The sequence below is a fragment of the Ranitomeya variabilis genome, chromosome 1 (assembly GCF_051348905.1).
Source record: "Ranitomeya variabilis isolate aRanVar5 chromosome 1, aRanVar5.hap1, whole genome shotgun sequence".
Lineage (NCBI taxonomy): Eukaryota > Metazoa > Chordata > Amphibia > Anura > Dendrobatidae > Ranitomeya > Ranitomeya variabilis.
In genome coordinates, this window is record NC_135232.1 from 486,886,690 (window position 1) to 486,903,752 (window position 17,063).

General features: G+C 43.2%; 1 protein-coding gene across 1 annotated transcript in view; it reads left to right on the forward strand.

The window, feature by feature from the left end:
* The window catches only part of TRIM14 (tripartite motif containing 14), a 99,145-nt gene extending 89,482 nt beyond the window's left edge, over window positions 1-9,663 (forward strand). Inside the window, exon 6 of the mRNA XM_077251746.1 lies at window positions 6,890-9,663. Within this exon, the coding sequence (XP_077107861.1) occupies window positions 6,890-7,425 (536 nt within the window). The 3' untranslated portion in view covers window positions 7,426-9,663. The remainder of the gene's footprint in view (window positions 1-6,889) is intronic.
* The last annotated feature ends 7,400 nt before the right edge of the window (window positions 9,664-17,063 follow it).

Consider the following 17,063-nt stretch of genomic DNA (forward strand, 5'->3'; position numbering starts at 1 on the left):
TGGGCCATACGTTGCCTTTAGATACAGGCTCTCAAGTAACCACGACGCCTGAGACATATTTTAAATTTTTTAAGAGACACTTTCCAGAAACCTTGAGGCCAGAGGGGGGGCCAATGATCAATTTGACAGCCGCCAATCAACTGGCCATCCCGGTCACAGGGTTGGCGTGGATGCAGATTAAAGTCTGTGACAAAGACCTGGGCGGTAAGGGAGTGTTGTTGATCACAGACGACCCAGTGCATGGACAAACTGTTACGCTTAGAATGAATGTACTCAGAAAGTTTGGAAGTCTTCTGATTAGCAAATTTCCGAATGCATTCCTGAAACAAAGGAGCCCGCATTGTTCCAGCAATTGATCCGGACGGCCCATGCACAAGAGGCCTCCAGTGAAGGAAAGGTGTTAGGAAAGGTGATCATACTGGCCACCACCAATCTTGACTTACCTCCGGGTCAAAGTGTGATTTCACTACCTGATCGAGCGTGCATCCCGTTGGAAGGGGTCGAAGTTCAACTGGAACCAGCAACTGTGGAAAGTTTACCATCGGGGCTCTTAATAGCCAGGACATTAGCTACCGTGTGTGCTGGAAAGATACCCGTGTGGTGTGTAAACCTAAGAGAAGATACCCTGACACTTACCCCCAGAAGCGAAATCTGAAAAAATTGTAGGCATGCCAGAAGAACTTATACCAACAGAGGCCATTGAATTAAAGGCCAACAAGGAAGACCCTTGAACTGTAGCTGTAGAGACAACCCCTGTGTTCAAACCTCAATTACAAAATAGCAAAATAGGGGGCGTCACATCCTAGAACAAACCCGGGCTGAGTTGGCAGAGTTCACACCACAACAGGTGAAACAAGTGGAGACTGTGTTGGGACATTATCAAGAAGTGTTCGCTAGACACAAGGATGACTTCGATTGTACGACTGCTATCACCCATGAGATCCCAACTGGTAATGCTGCACCTGCGAGAGAACAATACGGACAGATTCCCCCGCAATTGTACCTAAAGTTAAAAGGCATGTTAGCACAAATATTACATAATGGAGTCATCCGACAGAGTCAGAGCCTGTGGGCTGGGCCCATTGTCCTCATACATAAAATAGATGGCACCCTACGGTTCTTTGTCGACTATCACAAGTTAAACGCCTGTACAGTGCGAGATTCGCACCCAATGCCCCGGATTGAAGAATCGTTGTCCTGTCTGGGGAATGCAAAATACTTCTCCACTCTAGACCTAGCTAGTGTGTACTGGCAAGTGCCAATGTCAGAACACGACCGAGCAAAGACAGCCTTTATACTACCCATGGGCCTGTACGAGTTCAACAGAATGCTGTTTGGATTGGCTAATGCTCCCGGTACTTTTCAGCGACTCATGGAGACATGTTTTGGGGATCTGAACTTTGAAGCCACCCTCATCTATCTGGATGACATAATTGTATTTGCCCCCACTTTTGTAGAACACTTACAGCATCTGGAGCAAGTGTAGCTGGCTACAGAAGCATGGGCTTAGAGTGAAACTATCTAAATGTCACCTGTTCCGCACCCAGATTGAGTACCTGGGACACGTGGTCTCTGAAGAAGGTATGCGTCAGTCTTGTGAAAAGATTGCAGCGGCGCGAGACTGGCCGACCCCGAGAACCATAAAAGATGTCCGAGCCTTCTTAGGACTGACTGGGTATTACCAATGGTTCATGAAAAACTTCACCCAGATTGCGAATCCGTTATTGGAACTGTTGAAAGGAGTACCAGCAGGATTGAAGAACCAAAAGATTCAGAGGGGAGAGCGCCAGGAGAAAGCGTTCCAGAACCTTGAAAATGGCTCTGACAGAGACCCCGATCCTGGCCTGTGCCGATTTCTCTCAACCCTTCATTCTTCATACAAAGCTTACATGGGCTTGGAGCAGTGCTTTCGCAGATCCAAGATGGAAAAGAGAGGGTAATTGTCTATGCGAGTCGCTCCCTTCATGACGCTGAACTGAACCCAGACAATTACAGCTCATTCAAACTAGAACTGTCAGCACTATTCTTGGCCATGACAGAAATGTTTGCGGAGTACCTATCCGTATTAGAAGTACAGGTGCGCACGGATAACAACCCCCTGGCCCATTTAGAAAACGCAAAATTAGGGGCCTTGGAACAATGCTCGGTCACTCGAATGGCCAAATACCGGTACAGAATAGCCTACAAATGGGGGGGGGGGGCTGAAAACACCCATGCAGACGCATTATCCAGAGTCCCATATGGGCAACCCGGTCCTAACTGGGATGTAGATCTCTGGAAGCTGATGAATTGCTGAAGTTCCACGGATCTGCCAGGATGTTGGTGGTTACGAGTTAACCAGAAAGGGCAGAAATTCTGGGGGGAGCAGCCTCATTATGAGTTGGTACGGATTCAGCAGGAAGATGAAGAGCTAGCCCGACATCGGCAATGGGTGGCCCTCAACCAACTGCCTACATGGGAGGAGAGAACCTGTCCCCTGGAATGAAACGGATACCCGCAATAGGAGAGGCTCCACCTAAAAGAAGGATTGTTGAAGAGAAAAGTACAGTTACAACGGGCCCTATCTGTCACCTGGCAAGTGGTGATTCCTGAAAATCTATTACATCAAGTGGCCACAGAGGCACATGAAAAAGGGGCTCACTTCGGTCCAGGAAAAAACTTTCATTGGCTGCAAAAAATAGTGTATCATCCACTGTTAAAAATAAAGGTGGAAGAAGTCTGCCGACTCTGTAGGAACTGTGAGCTGGTCAAACCTCTGGAGCAGAGGGCCCCCACACAAACCATTGTAACCTCCGCTCCATTGGAAGTATTAATGATCGATTATTTAACAATTGGCCTAGCTCATCAAAAGTATGAACATTGTTTAGTAATGGTTGACCACTTCACTAAGTTCGCGGCAGTGACCCCGACTCTGGACCAAACCGCTTAGACCGCAGCTTACGCCATCTGTAAAAACTTAATTCAAGTGTATGGCTGCACTAAAAGAATTCACTCAGACCAAGGTGCATGCTTCTTAGGGTGAGTTATGGAAGAACTACATCAATTGTATGGAATTGAGAAATCTCGGACTACCCCTTATCATCCTCAGGGCAATGAACCATGTGAACAGTTCAATTGAACCCTCATACAAATGTTGAGAACCCTAGAAGACGATCGTAAGGCCTGTTGGCCAGACTATGTAGCAGAACTGATTTTGGGTGTATAACAATCGGGTACATTGCACCACCGGATACACGCCCTATACTCTGCTTTTCGGCCAGCCAGGAAAAGAGATCACTAAGTTGAAGCTGGACACTGAGGAGGACTACCCAAGGATGGGGGTGTCAAACTGGGTCCAAGAGCCAAGTTATCAACTACAGACTCTACATTGTCTGGTGCAGACCCGTTTTCGAGAGTTGGAACATCCATAAATGGCTCCTCTACGGGGGACAGTTCTCACAGCTGTGAGGCTCCGGGGCGGCGCTGACTGGAGCCGGGGACGAGAGGATGTGCCTACAGGAACCAACCGATGGGGTCCCGCTGAGACACCACAGATAACGCTAACACCGCTGTCCCCGCTTACATCACATACCTTTAAGAGACTGGTGACTCAGCCGATGATGCTGACAAGACCGCTCTGGCCGGGAGTACTGACCGTGAGAGGCAAGGTCGGTGTACGGGATACAGACACTCATCGGTACGGCACAGCGGACCAAGCTGGCCATTATAGAGTTTGTCGGGACAGTGACACAGGGTCCGGCAGTGTAGTGACTCTCACCGCTGAGGAAAGAGACTATTCCTCCTTCCTCCCTTCATCCATTGGGGCCTGTGCCCGTGATAATACCACAGACTATCACCGCCATCGCCATGTTCACCAGAGGAAATCACCACCGCCAGGACCACCAGAGGACACCGCCATCATCAGGACCACAGGAGGACACCGTTAACGCCAGGGAAGTTTTCCCCATTTTTTCACAGAACTGTGACAGATCCCTTTTTGTCATGTAATCTAAACGTCCTCAGTCACGGGCAGGAGCACACCCGTGGCTGATGCCCAAAGTGTTAACAATATTATTTGTATTATTCTCCTCTGTTCGTTAAAAAACCTTCTCCCCTATTAGTTATCTCTGTATTAGGTATAACCTTGCTCCTTGTGTACATATCTCCCTGCAAGGAGTAACTATTATTTATTAAACCTCTTGTTAACTCTTGATCGGCCTCCTGTCTGTCACTGCATCCTGCAACCTGCTTACACATGCGTATGGCTTTACATTTTTCACTGATTTTTCCCATTGAATTAAATTGCTCAATGGGCTGAAATGAGGAAAATGTGTGCGTATTTGTCGCAAGCTAGACGAATGGTCCGTGTGGTGTCTGAGCTTTTTTCGCACCCATAGGCTTGCATTGGCGAGTCTCGGACGATATGCACATACAATCACAGCATGCTGCAATTTTACACGCACATCAAATACATCTGAGAAAAAATACGGTGATGTGTACTGCCCCAAAGATTAACACTGGTCCGAGTGCTATGCAATGTTTTCTCCCATAGCACTCAACCGTATTCTACGGTAGTGTGACCCCGGCCTAAGGCTGAACAACCCCTTGAAAGAGGACCTGTCACTTACCATAATTAATATTTTTGTTACCTGGCCTAATTGTTGCTGTTCCTCTGAATCTGGAGTCGCTTTTCTTTTGTTCCTGCGACTCTCCATGGACCACTCCACCATGGCTAACAAGACTATATGCATAAACATGGAAGAGGAGGGGATAAATTGCAAAGTTCATAACAGCAGTATTTAGGCCTGGCAATACAAATATACAATTCTATAGTGACAGGTCCTCATTAACCCCTTAACACAAAAGATTGTAAAGGCACGTCAGCACTGAGGTGTCTATGTGTGGATCGGGCTCATGAGCAGAGCCCTTTTCACATGCAGTAGATGAGCCCATATGGGACAGCAATTTTTCACCATACTTTGGTATTGCAGCATATGGTATAAGCGATCAGACGATCACAGCTTCAAGACCCTCAATAGGACTGAAATGTAAGGTAAAAATAAAGTTTTTCAAAATATAAATATACACATCAATGCGAATCATTCTGTCTTTTCCCCATCTAAAAATAAAGAAAAAAAAACATATCTGATATTGTTACATCTATAAAATTTTGCATCTACAAAAATGCCATAAAAAGAAAATAAATCAAAATACTAGAGCTGTGCGGAACCCAAAATGGTATCAATAAATCCATTGCTTGTCATGCAAAAAAATAGCTCTCACTTAGCTCAAACCCAGAAAAATTAAAGTGTTATGGGTCTTGGAAAATAACCACATAAATCAAAATTATTTTTAGAAACATCTACATTTTTTGAAAACTTAAAATAAAAAAATAATAATATAAAGTTTATCTGACTAGAGCTCAGGCGTTAAGGCACACATAATTCAATAAATTATGGGTAAATCGGTGTTACAAAAACCTATGATTAACTGTGTGTTGTTCATACCTTCCAGGTATTGACCCATTATCAGTTAGTGTATAACACCGTGAAGTATATTATATTATCCTTACCTCAGTGGTGTAGATAGAAATCATGAAGCGCCATAGCTAAAGTCCTAACAGAGCCTTCTCCCCCATCCTTCCAAAAATTATTTGGAAGAGTAATATTAGCCGCAAGACAATGATACTGCCAGTAAAGTATGATTCTCCGAACAGGCCCACAAACACAGTGATAACCATAGTTCCCCCACACACAGTATGATGGCTCCCACAGTCTTCCTACCCACAGAATGATGCCTCCAACAGCCTCCCTCGCACGTATGTAGTATGATGGCCGTACAGTCCCCCCCACACACAGTATGAGTGTCCCAAACACAGTTTGACGGCCCCCACAGTCATCCCAAATGCAGGCTGATGCCCATCACAGTCATCCCAACCACAGTATTCACATCCTCCACACTCATCCCACCTACAATATAATACCCCCAGATGGTATGATGCACTCACAGCCCCCACAGCTTGAAGGCATCACAATGTGTAGACAGCAGCACAGTTGCATCCCCAAGGAGGAGATGGACATAGTGCCCTGCTCCCCCTTGAAGACATCAGTGCTGTGTGTAATGTGATGCGTAATCTGAATAAAGTCCTGTGTATTGTGTACATCTTGTGTTATATGAAGCGTAAGATGTTTGCCTATGTCTTGTGCTATTGATTTATTAACTAAAAATTAAAATGATTGTTACTCTTTAAAGACAGGAATAAAAAGCATTTTTTACATCGTCAATTGAGACACGCAAGCCAGCGTGATGGAAAAAAAAAATTTCAGCAAACATCACAAGACAAAAGAAAAGTAAAAAAAAAACCCCAAAAAACCCCACAGATGATGAATTGGGCCCATAACATATGATTCAGGTATATTCGCAATGTGAGTGTATCCCTGTCTCTCTCTGCAGAGACTGACAGACTTATGAATGCACATTACTCAGTGTGGAGTATTCCTTCAACATTTTGGTAGCCAAATGGAAAATTTAGCTATTACAGCATTTTTGGGGTTAGTTTGACTACTAAGGGTACAGCTCCATAGCTACTTTATGCTACCCTTAGGTAGTGGGATCATATTATAGGGTTGTTCACTTTATCCTCCAATTGAAAAACAGTGTTTCTCACCTGGTGGTGAATGCTGATAGACAGGTCTGGTCAGATGTTCTTACATCAACTGAAATTTTGAGAACAGGAGATCGGTGTAGTCTGTGAGGAATTCTGCACTAACAAGTGCGTGGTGCTTCACAAAGTACACCAGTTATAAACCTGTGGCATCTATATTTTTGTTAAAATAGTGACAAAGTGAATGATCCTTTATGCTTTAACCTTTCTTCTTAAACTCTGTATTTTTATTCAAATTCTTTACAGATGCCAGAACCCCTACTTTAGATGCGGACACAATGCACCCAAAACTGAGACTCTCTGAGGACCTACTGACAGTACAGTGTGCGTGGTTAGGGAAATTTAACTCTAACCACCCACTAAGGTTTGATAAACTCATGCAGATTCTGAGTAGAGACTCCTTCTTCTCTGGCAGTCACTATTGGGAAGTAGACGTTCTCCAGGCAGGACAAGGATGGTGGATCGGAATCACATACCCATCTATCCAGAGGAAAGGAGACACAGAGTTGAGTCGTCTTGGGTGGACAAGTGGATCATGGTGCATTAAAAGATATGATTATGAGTACTGGGCCTTCCACAAAGGAGAGAGGAGAGCCATTCATCTAAATAAGCCTCCAGAAAAAGTTGGGGTTTTCCTCGACTATGAATCTGGAGTGCTATCTTTCTTTGATGTGACATCTGGAATGAAGCATTTGCATACTTTTCGCTGTAGATTTACAGAAACTTTGCATCCAGCTCTTCGTTTATGGGATGGATCAGTCACAATATGTAGAATGACTTAACATAACCAGACTGAAGAGAACATGTACAAGTCTGTTCTGCCAGGTTTACATATGACCTTGTCTATGCATAGAGAGGTTAATCCTTCTATATTATTTCAAAACACTCTTTTTCAGTGATTACTTTGTATCTCCGTTCATACTGCACCCATACACAAATGATACACCATTTGAAAGGTAAACTTGCCCCCTTCAGCAAGAAAATAGCCAAACAAACCACACATCCATGATGCTATCACAAAATACATTTTAAATATTAATTTTCATAAAACTACAGTAAGGAAAAATGACTTGCAGGTGGCACCACACTACCCCAAAGAACACTACCACAAAGCTGAAACAAATCCTAACATTTGCCTTGGGGGCTTTCCAGCTTGCTGAACTCCTTGCCCAACCGAATTCAGGCAGGTACATATAAAATATTTGGTTGCAGCTTATTGGTGACCTGGAGTCACCTCTGGTTCCAAGTAAAAAAAACTGCAGCATTGACATAACTCAGACTGTACATTGTTTCCAGATGGGAGAGATTGGTGGAAACAACCTTGCAAAAATAAATTTAAAAAAAAACAACCGTAGGGAAAAAAAGGTAAAATAATCTGCAGGTATTACTTTTTTTAAAAAAAAGGATATTCCCAATTGTTATACAATGGTGTAAATACGCTCAGTTATTGGGTCAATTCTCCTTCATCATTTTTACTGTCAAAGTGGCACTGCTGTACAGGGAGCTGCTCCGTTCACATACATAGTACTGTGTTGCACTTCCCTACACTGCAGATAGATGGCAGTGCTGCTGTGGAGGGGAACAAATGCTGCTGCCCCTGTTCTTTTGTAAGGTCCTGACAAACAGACCCCTTCTGATCAGTAAGTAAAATACCATTATGTTTAATGTTGGGGGATCTCCTTTAGGCTGGAGTCACACACAACGTATAAAAAAATTGGTCTGTATGTCATCCGTGTGCAGTGCGAGGATGCGATTTTATCGCATGTAAGCATCCGTGTGACATCCGTATGACATCCGTATCGTGAGATTTTCTTGCCGGCTTGCAAAAGGGACATATAATGGATCCATGGGCTCAAATATTCGTGAAGACATATATATATAAGTGAGACACATACCTCTCGGTGTTCATAATCTCATTAAATACACTTACATTTAACCAACTTGATTTTCCTGAAATTGCTGCGCCCCCGACAATAAATGTGCGAAAATTTTGCACAAGCCAACTAGTACAAAGATTATTTTGGGGTTTTACTTGTGAACATAGGCTTGCAGTTATAAGGTGCTGATGCATATTAGAGCAATATCAACCTGAAATACCTGTCTGGGAGACTCCCCAATTTCACCCAACAGGTAATAATGGAATGAAGTATAAACCAAATTGAATATCAACTCCTAATCTTTTTGTCTCTGGGAACATAACTCATGGTCCAGAAGAATAGTTGCCAGACAAGTAGGCATTCAGTTGGCAGCTATTGAAGGTGTATCACCTTCATTCCAAAGATCATTGGTTCCCAAATCTTGTAATAAGGACTGGCGATCTTTGTGAGAATTAATTACTATAGCTGACTCTGTACTCTAGGTTGTATCTGTGCTATCACCTTCCTTGTGCACATATTCCTATAATGAGCGTACACTTGAACCTAGCTAGTTCTTCCAGTGCCAGTCTCTGCTTTCAGAGAAGGCAAGTTTTTCAGGACAGGATCATAGATGTGTTGAAATTAAAATTGGGAACTCAGTAAACTCATATTTATTAGCCAAAGATTGTCTAGCAAGGAGCTTTCATTCCTCAATCATCAACAGAGGAAAGGGGGAAAGGAATTAACTGAGTGCTCACCAGAGTATCACAGGACCACTGGTGCCAGGTTTAATGTGGCTGGAATCCACTTGTAAATGCAGGCACAAAGAAAAAACAGCACCAGGTGATTTCCATAAAAATCCAAATGATATTTGTTTGCCACATGATTGAAATTCTGCTTTCTTATTTTAGAAGAAGATTAAGTGAGATTCCACCATATAATGATTGGTCCATTTGTTTTGTACTTGTTTTCACATGTGGGGTTGGGTTTGTTTATGCGTTATAAACTTTGTACGCTCATTGGATTTTTAGATGCTTATGAGTAAGGATATAAAGTCTGAAACGCGTCAGGCGTGGGGGGGATGTTTGCCCCTGACATTTAATGACACATGTTTTTAACTTTTTACAAGCTATGGATTAAATAAAAAGACAAAATTTGAATTTTTATGGAACTCACCTGGTGGTGATTTTTTCTCTTTGCCAGCTTTCTTTCCTAACCTTGCAAGTGAAGTACGGTACTTTTTTTTTTAATAGTTCCAAAGATTGCAATACAAATAAAGGATTTGTTTCAGATGAACAAAATTTATAATTTTTCATTATACATTTTTTTTTGGCGAAAAATTAACACTACTTTTTTGTAGAGCCATGATCAGTAATATCTTAAAAAAATAAGTACTCAAAATGTTCAAATTAAATCAATTAATAAATAAAAATCAGTTAAAAAAACATCTGTTACCACGTACTCTGAATTGTATTATTAGTGATAATGACAATATCAATTCTATATGCAAGGGTTTATTTTGAAAGTGACTTAAGTGAGGTTTTTCCTAATATATTGATGCCTGCCCACTTTGTGCATTTAAAACATTTACAAGCAACTTTACCAAGTTGCCCCAAAATTATACAACTTACAGTATGAAGGTTTCATACCAGCTCTGTAATATTTAATGTCAAATCTTACCTCCATCTGAAGTAAAATTTCTGGTAAAGTAGACATCACTTAAAATGCATCTGATTAAGAGGCGCTTGCCAGGTAATGAATCAGGTGCCTCTTACTCCACCACACCTCTTCATTAAGTCTGGAATCTATGCCACTAGTCTAAATTAAATCAGGACTCAAAGCAAAGGAAAGGAAAATGTACAGGATGTAACTACACACCATAATTTATAGATATGGCAGTAGCATTTGGAGATACAAGTGCTTCGAAGTTCTCACTAAATTTGAATATCATCAAAAAGTTAATTTATTTCAGTTCTTCAATATAAAAAAGTGAAACTCATATATTATATAGCCTCATTCACAGAGAGTGATGTATTTCAAGTTTTTATTTCTGTTAATGTTGATGATTATGGCTTACAGCCAATGAAAACTGAAAAGTCATTATCTCACTAAATTAGAATAATTAAAAAAAAAATCTGCGAACGCTTCCTAAGCATTTAAAAAGGTGGGAGATTCACAAGAAGTGGACTGCTGATGGAGTCATTGCTTCAAGAGCCACCACACACAGAAATATATATGACATGGGCTACAAGTGTTGCATTCCTTGTGTCAAGCCACTCATGACCAATAGACAATGTCAGAAGTTTCTTACCTGGGCCAAGGAGAAAAAGAACTGGACTGTTGCTCAGTGGTACAATGTGTTGTATTCAGATGAAAGTAAATTTTTCATTTCATTTGGAAATCAAGGTCCCAGAGTCTGGAGGAAGAGTGGAGAGGCAACAATCCAAGCTACTTGAAGTCTAGTGTCAAGTTTCCACAATCAGTGATGGTTTGGGGAGCCATGTCATCTGCTGGTGTAGGTCCTCTGTGTTTTATCAAGATCAAGTCAATGGGAACAAACTGAGGGCTCAACTAAACAATATATAAATGGGATCACTGGCCACACACCTGAGAAATACAGTCAAAGAAAAAGAGAAAGAATTGTGTAAATGTGGCACCCCAACAGTCTGATTGCCACAGTGGCATTGCCTCCCTCACAGGGGGTGATGTCATGCCTGGAAGTAAGGAGGGATCCCCTTTCTCGGTACATCAGCATGCAACACCTTTCCTACTCCAGACCAGAAGGGGGAGCTCTAACACCTGATTTCAGGAGAGCTTCCCTATAAGTTCTGGCCTGCAGGTGGTGTTAGTGAGTTTTAGCCAGAGTCTGAGACAGTGAAGGAGGAAGAGGCAAGTGAGGAGAACCTGAGGGATTGGAGCTGTGACTGAGCTCACCCCAGGACTTAGCATCAAAGACTGGACACCGAAGTCCATGGTTGTGTGGGAACTGCAGGCCCAGCAACTAAAGCAGGAGGGTAGGAGACTGCAGGTCTCCTGGCCCAAGCTTACACCCTGAGGTACAGCTGCATATGAGAGCCCCGAGTCACCACGAGGGAGTGACACCTGGAACATGCTCAAGCCGCATGCCATTCGGGTAGTGTTCCAATTAATGGCCAGACTGAGAAAGGTACTTGAGTAGAGCATAAAGCATCAAGAATCCATAGAAAAGCACAGTAGGGAGGCCTCCCACCCCACCTGGCTAGGTGTATTCTGAATTTCTTCCAGGCTGACTGGATCTCCATTACCACCTGTTACCTGTGCTCCAGACTGCACCTTCAACCAGGAATTAAAGGTAAAGAAAACTGCAGCCCTTGTGTCCTCTAGTCCTTTCCCACACCCTCAGTCCTGCACCCCAACATCCACGATCCCTGATAGACTGTACTCGTAGCCCCAGGGCCTTGCTCCACCTGTGGGGAGCAGAACCATCTCAGCTGCGACACCAACAGCCCCAGCGGTCCCTTTAAGCAGTGTCAGCTACCCATTGCCAAGCACCACAGGTGACATCACGTGAAATCCTCATCAAACATTTCCTCATTACTTTTACTGCACGCCCAGGGGCACGGACTGGGTTACCACTGCCGTGACCACACCTTTAAGAATCATCCGACCTGGTTCCGAGTACCCCACGGCCCTAGTGGGGGTTTCATAAACAGGCTAAGATCACTAGGATCTGGCCAGGATTAATTTATTATTCAAATTACATTAGATATTGAACACACTACTGTATTCACATATGCACTCCTTCACTATGTGCACTTACGGCCTTCAGTCAACTAGATTATCTAGTTCTTCCCAACCTTCCTCCCCTTACATAGGGTTTAAACTGTGGTTGTGAAAATCTCTCCCCTTCATGGTGTGTTAACCAATGTTTTAAGACTCATTTGTCTTATTGTTTTTACTTACCCTGAACACTCTCGTTGGGATTGGTCTTCTTTTAAAGGGAATCTGTCACCTCATATTTCGTATATAAACTGCGGCCACCGCCATCAGGGGTTTATCTACAGCATTCTGTAATGCTGTAGATAAGCCCCTGATGTAACCTGAAAGATAAGAAAAACAAGTTAGATTATACTCACCCAGGGGCGGTCCCGGTTCGGTCCGGTCCGATGGGCCTCGAGGTTCGGGTCCGGCGCCTCCCATCTTCATACGATGACGCAAAGAGCAAAGTACTGCAGTGCATAGACGCCGGGAAAGGTCAGAGAGGCCCGGCGCCTGCGCTCTGCAGTACTTTACGGACCCGGACCGCGATGCCTATCGGACCAGACCAAACCACATTACACAATGCCAACTTAATTGTCAACTTATGTGTATTTAATGCTAATACATTTGCAACAGAGTGTAACCCTAAGGACTAGTGATGAGCGAGTGTTCCTGTTGCTCGGGTTTTGTCGAGCACGCTCAGGTGACCTCCGAGTATTTATGACTGCTCGGAGATTTAGTTTTCATCGCGGCAGGTGAATGATTTACAGCTACTAGCCAGGCTGAGTACATGTGGGGGTGGCCTGGTTGCGAGGGAATCCCCACATGTAATCAAGCAGACTAGTAGCTGTAAATCATTCAGCTGCCGAGATGAAAACTAAATCTCCGAGCAGTCATAAATACTCGGAGACCACCTGAGCGTGCTCAAGAAAACCCGAGCAAAGAGTACACTCGCTCATCACTACTAAGGAGTCGGACCTACTCTTTTGTTAAAAGGCCCTATTGTCTGTGTTTTGCTGTGCACGATCTTATATGCATTCGTGTGTGACAACACACAACCGCATGGCCCATTCTCCATGACTCATAGTGTAGGGTACTGTGTGCAAATATTTGTTATCCTTTTGCTGACAATGAGTAACCAGAGTTAGGGTACCGTCACACAGTGCAATTTTGATCGCTACGACGGCACGATCCGTGACGTCGCAGCGATCGTATGATTATCGCTCCAGCGTCGTAGACTGCGGTCAAACGGTGCAATCACGGCGCTGGAGCGATGCCGAAGTCCCCGGGTAACCAGGGTAAACATCGGGTTACTAAGCGCAGGGCCGCGCTTAGTAACCCGATGTTTACCGTGGTTACCAGCGTAAAAGTAAAAAAAAACAAACCGTACATGCTCACCATCTGATGTCCGTCCGGTCCCTTGCCGTCCGCTTCCTGCTCTGACAGATCCGGCCGTACAGTGAGAGCAGAGTGCAGCGGTGACGTCACCGCTGTGATCTGCTCTCACTTTCCGGCCGGCAGACAGTCAGAGCGGGAAGCGGACGGCAAGGGACCGGACGGACATCAGATGGTGAGCATGTACGGTTTGTTTTTTTTTACTTTTACGCTGGTAACCACGGTAAACATCGGGTTACTAAGCGCGGCCCTGCGCTTAGTTACCCGATGTTTACCCTGGTTACCAGCGAACGCATCGCTGGATCGCTGTCACACACAACGATCCAGCGATGTCAGCGGGTGATCAAGCGACGAAAGAAAGTTCCAAACGATCTGCTACGACGTACGATTCTCAGCAGGATCCCTGATCGCTGCTGCGTGTCAGACACTGCGATATCGTAACGATATCGCTAGAACGTCACGAATCGTACCGTCGTAGCGATCAAAATTGCACTGTGTGACGGTACCCTAAGGGAGCACTATCATGATATTCAGAATGCACATGATGTGGATGGCTTAACACTTCTCAAACTGGTGCCTAGACATTTTAAGACCTCCCATAACTGTGATGCCAAATTATTAAAGGTCATTGGCATAGATAAGGTACACATTGACACAAGGGGAGGCAATTGGAGAAAAAGCCTTGCCCAATTAGAAACCCGGAGGATTTCAAAGATAGGGTCAGTTCAACCATTGGGTCTCAATGAAGTTTTAAGCTTTGCCCCTTTTCTTTAAACTAATATATAAATATTTCTTTTATTCTTATTTTTATCTTGCTTTTATCATGTTTTAACTTAAATTTTCCTTATTACAGCACACATATATATGTGCTTACTACCGTTTCCGTTGATGTGTTTTTCGGCTGCTCTTTTTCTGGACCTGTTGGTGCTTATTGTTTTTGCTGGTGACCCGCTGTCCTCCATTCCTGTTACATGATGGCACTATTGGACTTGAACCTGAAAATAACAACATGCATTAATGCATTGACTGTAATCACAATAAGGACTTTTTAATACATGACCAATCCCTTTTAATATCCAACAAGTAATGTTATTTATTAATTTGTTATTGATCAATTTTTTGTAAATGTATTTATGCCATTTTTGGCTGTTCATAGCATTTTTCGCACTTTATAAGCATTTATTCACTTTACATTGGTTCTTAACCATTTTTAACAAAATTTTTTTTATCTTATCTGGTTCTATAACCCCTTTAATGTTTCACTGTTTCAATTTACAATATAACACAATACATTAACTTTTTTATGTCCACTTCTCCCCCCTTTATTTTTATTCATTTTTCTCACCACACATCACATTTACCTTCTCCTTTTCCCCCTTTTACCTCATTTGGATTCCTTCACATAATCCAAATATACCACTCAGCACACCTTTCAATTTTTATATAACAATTAATATATTCAGTTGCAGCACACCAACACATTTATTCTTAGATATACTATATCTCTCACTAGTTTTCATCTGCCCTATCTTGTTAGCGGCGTACGCCACGTTTGGCTTCCTGTTTTGACATTACCTGGGAGACATGTCTCCACTGTGGCCGGCTTCACCTCCCCGCTCTGACGCGTCGGGCGGGGATGTGATCCGGCATCACATGACGCTGACTCAGGGTGACGTCAAGCGGGCTTGCCGACAGAAGTGCCACAATACAGCCGCTGCCACCAATGATACAAGCATGATATAAAAGCATCTCCCCATAGACAGACACAATCCTCTGGATAAAGCTATACGAAAAACGCGTGTCGGGTATCCGCTGCCATTCCTAAGGTAATGTACATCCACACGTACCATGTTTTTGCCCTGTAATTGACTTGTTCAATATGCCTGCTTTCTACAGGCTCTTATGAGCATACCATGCTCATTTATATTGATGTCTTGATCTTGCTTAGACATTAAGGGCGCATTTTCGGGTTTCTCAATACTATTATCTCCTTTAGGGCTCATACTCACTTGCGAGAAAAATGGATGAGTGCAATCCGATAAAAAATTGGATTGCCCTCGGACCAATGTTATTCAAAGGGTGACATCTCATTTGCAATTTTCTCAGCCGAAAACGGACTGAGAAAAAAAAAATCGCACCATGCTGCGATTTGCTGCATATCTTGGACGAGACTCGCCAATGCAAGTCAATGGGTGCGAGAGAAAAATCACATAGCACTCGCACCATGCGAGTGCTATCCGATTTTTACACACTGGTGTCCTTTGAAAAGCCGGCAATTCATGTCCGACATACAGTAAAATCACACTGACATGTTAAGAATAGAATAGAATAGATAGAATAGATATGTACACATAGTGTGTATATATATATATATATATATATATATATATATATATATATATATATGTGACACACATGTATATATATATATATATATGTGTATATATCATTATATTTCATAGAGAGATAGATAGATAGCAGAATAGCCAATAATTCATTTGTCGGCTTCTGCAAAATCATTGTAGAAGCCAACAGGATAGGACACATGGTTTACATACAGTAAACCATTGCAGAACAGTTAGATTTATATATGTCAGTGTCAACTACTGTTAGTAGTATGTGTGTGTAAAATTTGGGACCTGTATGTATGTAATAAAAGAATGTTTTCACGGAAAAAACTGGCGTGGGGTCCCGCGCAGTTTTCTGTGCTATAGAGGGAAAGCCAGTGACTGAGGGCAGATATTAATATCCTAGAAAGGGACCATGGTTATTGCCCCCTCCCTGGCTAAAAACCATCTGCCTCAGCCACCCCAGAAAAGGTGCATCTATAAGATGCGGCAATTTTGGCACAGCCTCTCTCTTCCCACTGTCCTGTGGTGGCATATGGGGTAATAAGGGGTTAATGTCACCTTTGTATTGTAAGGTGACATTAAGCTGCCTTAGTAATGGAGAGGTGTCAATAAAGGGTTAAATAAACACACGCACATGCAGAATAAAGTATTTTAATTAAATAAAACACTAAACACTTCTTAACCATCCTATTGTTACTGGTAATCCATGCAACACCCTCGATCTCCTGTAAAAAATGAAAAAATAACAAACCACCAATATACCCATACCTGTCCGGCATACAGTCAGTCCCACGCCGTAAAGCATATCTGGAGTATATAAAGTTTACAACTGGGAGCGGTGCTAATGGGACCGGCAAGGCTGTAAACTACTGGGGAATTAATGAAATACTGGGAGCAGAGCTTCAGAGACTAGTGGTGACATCACCAAAGCTGCGCTCCCTGCAGTCCTGAACTCATATGAACTCTTGAGCGTGGGAAAATCAGCTGTCACCGCAGTTCAGGGGCCTGACTAGGAGCGCAGCCTCAGAGACCCACGGTACCCTCAATGAGGTCCCCACTGGTCACTGATGCTTCGCTCAC